Source organism: Trypanosoma conorhini, assembly GCF_003719485.1.
Source record: "Trypanosoma conorhini strain 025E chromosome Unknown Tco_14.4_contig_01254, whole genome shotgun sequence".
Lineage (NCBI taxonomy): Eukaryota > Euglenozoa > Kinetoplastea > Trypanosomatida > Trypanosomatidae > Trypanosoma > Trypanosoma conorhini.
Genome location: NW_021705354.1, coordinates 1 through 3,060, shown reverse-complemented (window position 1 = coordinate 3,060; position 3,060 = coordinate 1). Strand labels below are relative to the sequence as shown.

Below are 3,060 nucleotides of genomic sequence, written 5' to 3'. Positions count from 1 at the left end.
ACCCCTAGACTTTTCAAAAATGCATCGCTGTTGGGCTCCCTGCCCAAAAACTTTTTCAGCATTTCACTTGGATCTCGGCCACCCCCAACACCAATAATGTCAGAAACGTAGCGCTTGCCGATAACAGGATCCAGGAGACCGTTATGGCTCTTAATGTATCCATACACATCAAGAGCAAAAACCTTGGACCACATATAGCCATAATATCCAGCACCATAACTGGTAAGATGACCAAAAGAGCATTCAAAATGTGTATCATCCCCATATTTAATATAGGGATTGATTCTTGAGCGGATATCCCTCATTAGCCCCGTAGTATCCAATTTATTGGTATCTTTTCCGCCTGCAAAAGGGGCGGCAAAAATTTCCAGGGAATAGGTGGCAAATTCCAACTGCCTGAGAGAATCCCGACCGCTGAATGCATTTCGAGACTTAACTTTCGCCTCCACAAGGCTACTGGGTAAATGTTCGTGCGTTTTGTAATGGGATGATATTTTTTGAAGAAGCTCGGGTTCCCAAACCCATTCCTCCAACATTTGGGAGGGCAATTCAACAAAGTCCCACTTGACATTTGTTCCGGCGAAAGACGCCATGCGACTGCGCCCCATAAGCCCATGAATGGCGTGACCGAATTCGTGAAAAAATGTGGTCACATCGTCATGAAGAAATAGCGAAGGTTGATCCTTTGAAGCTGCCGGGAAGTTCGCAATTACAACACCCAAGGCAGGTGAATATTCATTTTCAGAGCCATGCAGAAGAACGGGAGGAACGACCGAGTGGCAACATGCATGCGAAAACTTTCCTTCGCGCGGAAAAAGATCCATAATCACGTGCCCCAAAGTCTTTCCAGATGCGTTGTCCTTGACGTGAAGCGTGAACACGCTCTCATCCCAAAGTTCGGAGCCGTTGTCAATACGAGTAAAGGTAATGTTAAAAAACGCCTGATATATATCAAACAAGCCCTTAACCGTGACATCAAGAGGAAAGTATTCTTGAATTTCAGTCTCGCTAACATTGAGCTGATTCTTTTTGATCTGATTCATCATAAAAGCCACATCGTAATCCTGTAAGCGTCCATCCTCCGTCAAAATACAGCTTTCGTGCAAGTGTTTTTTTATCAACTCCAATTCGGAGTTCCATTTCTGCTTAAGCCGAGGAATGAGATCATTGACAAACCTTGATGCCGTCTCTGGAGATTTTGCCATTTTATCATCCAAATTGAGATAACTATAAGAAGGAAAGCCAAGCAGCTCAGCCAGAGTCTGCCTTTTGACGATCATTTCTTTCAGAACCTGCTCATTCACAGGATATGCCTTGTTGCTTGCAGCCCGAGCCATGACTTGACGGGTAGCGGCCACCTCGGCGTTTTTTATAATCGCAAAGTAGGTTGGATAGTCCATTTTCAACACAAGTCGACCATCATCCGCCTTTTTAAGCCCCTTGATGATGGATTCTGGCACCCCCCTTAGGTCTTCCGCCGACACCAAAATCTCACTCTTATCTTCGCTAATATTCCGGGAAAAGGTTGTGCACAAAGCCGATAGTTCTTTTTGCAATTCCACAACTTCCTTGAATTTGTCTTCTGGCAACTCCATTCCTTTTCGCCTGTAGTCTTTTAGCTCCTCCTCAAGCCAGTAAGAGTACTCTCTATCTTTCTTACCCTCCAAGTACTCCTTCCTGTATTCAGGGCTCTGGGAAACATCCTTCAGGGCCGCATAAAGGCGCTTATTGGATTGGAAATTGTCGATTTCAAATGCCTTGAGTTCAACGATTCGTTTGTTGGCCTCCTCACGTGTCGCCTTGTCTGCTGAGACATTCATCACCACTGAAAGCAGACTTGAAGAAACGCCAAACTCTGCAGCTGCAATATCAACAGCCACGGCAGTGTTGGTAAATGTCCGATTCCCCTCAACGGAGTAGATTGCATTCAACTTCTCCAGTGCTCTCTTCTTCGCCGCCTCCGCCACCACTTGACAGGCAGACACGCTCTTTGGAAACAAGCACGCGCACGTCGACGCCGTCTCCACGTCTGCAAATAGACGCCGGGCCATCCTCATATGCCGTTTTTCTTTTTTCAATCGCCTGGTGACTTTTTTTTTCTTGCTGTTGTTGTTTTTTTTTCTTTTTCTTTTTTTGTCCCTTTCTGTGTTTTTTTTCGTCTTGTTTTCTCTAACAAACCGATACAAAAGAAGGAAAAATAAAACAAAAAACGGAAAGAAGAAACATATGCATAAATATATAGTGCCGAAAACAACGAATAAACAAAAACAAAATGGTCGTCGAATAAACAAGAAGTGCGTTATAGACAGCAACAACTACAGTAAAAACGTCATGCCCAAGGGGAAAGAGTATAGAGATAATTCCAAATACGCAAGTATTATGTATTAGATTTACTCCATCTAAAGGATCTCGCGGGGCGAAAGAAGCTCCAATTTTTTGAACACTCCAAAAAAAAAAATAATCAAATAGAATCATCATTTAGCAATCGACCCAAATATAATAAAAACGAGAACTCCCAAAATACCCCCAAAAACAAAGCAGTGGAAATACATATGCCACGTCTAACACAAGTAAAATGAAAAGCAGAAAAAGCCACGACTCTCTTAGGATTTAACCTATTCTTATGACTTCGCAAACAGGCGGGAAAGAAAATCGCCCTACCACTTTGCTGCCAAATGCTACCCTCGTTATTCTAAACAAATAAGAAGCACATGCATAATTCATTATACATTTCCGCCCCGTCTCGAACAATAAACACAGCAAAGCATTTAGATCAACATTGTTTGCCTTTCTTCGACAACCAAAAATCGCGCCATTCTACAACGCACTTTTTCTTCACGCCGCAGCGGCTCTGCATCGGCACGTGTAGCTTTATCACTCTTCTGAGGGGGTTGCGGCAGCCGCATTTTCGCCCTCGTGCGAAGATGCAAAAAATTGGATCCGAGTTCTTTCGTCGGATCCGCTTCCTCCCCCGAGACGCTGCCGACGCGAAGAAATTCCGATTCGCTTTTTATTGGTCACGCCGCGCCTCGTCCGAACGGGGGTGCGAAGAAGAAGCGG

General features: G+C 44.3%; 1 protein-coding gene across 1 annotated transcript, besides 2 other annotated features; it reads right to left on the bottom strand.

Moving 5' to 3' along the window:
- Window positions 1-2: 2 nt before the first annotated feature.
- Window positions 3-2,051, bottom strand: Tco025E_09735 (metallo-peptidase, Clan MA(E), Family M3; the record flags this gene model as incomplete). The annotated part of the gene is made up of 1 exon (XM_029376544.1): window positions 3-2,051. A coding segment is annotated over one exon (2,049 nt), but the record flags the coding sequence as incomplete, so codon positions are not given.
- A 39-nt stretch (window positions 2,052-2,090) lies between these two features.
- Window positions 2,091-2,167: a sequence feature (A-rich).
- Window positions 2,168-2,193: 26 nt separating this feature from the next.
- Window positions 2,194-2,273: a microsatellite.
- Window positions 2,274-3,060: the final 787 nt, after the last annotated feature.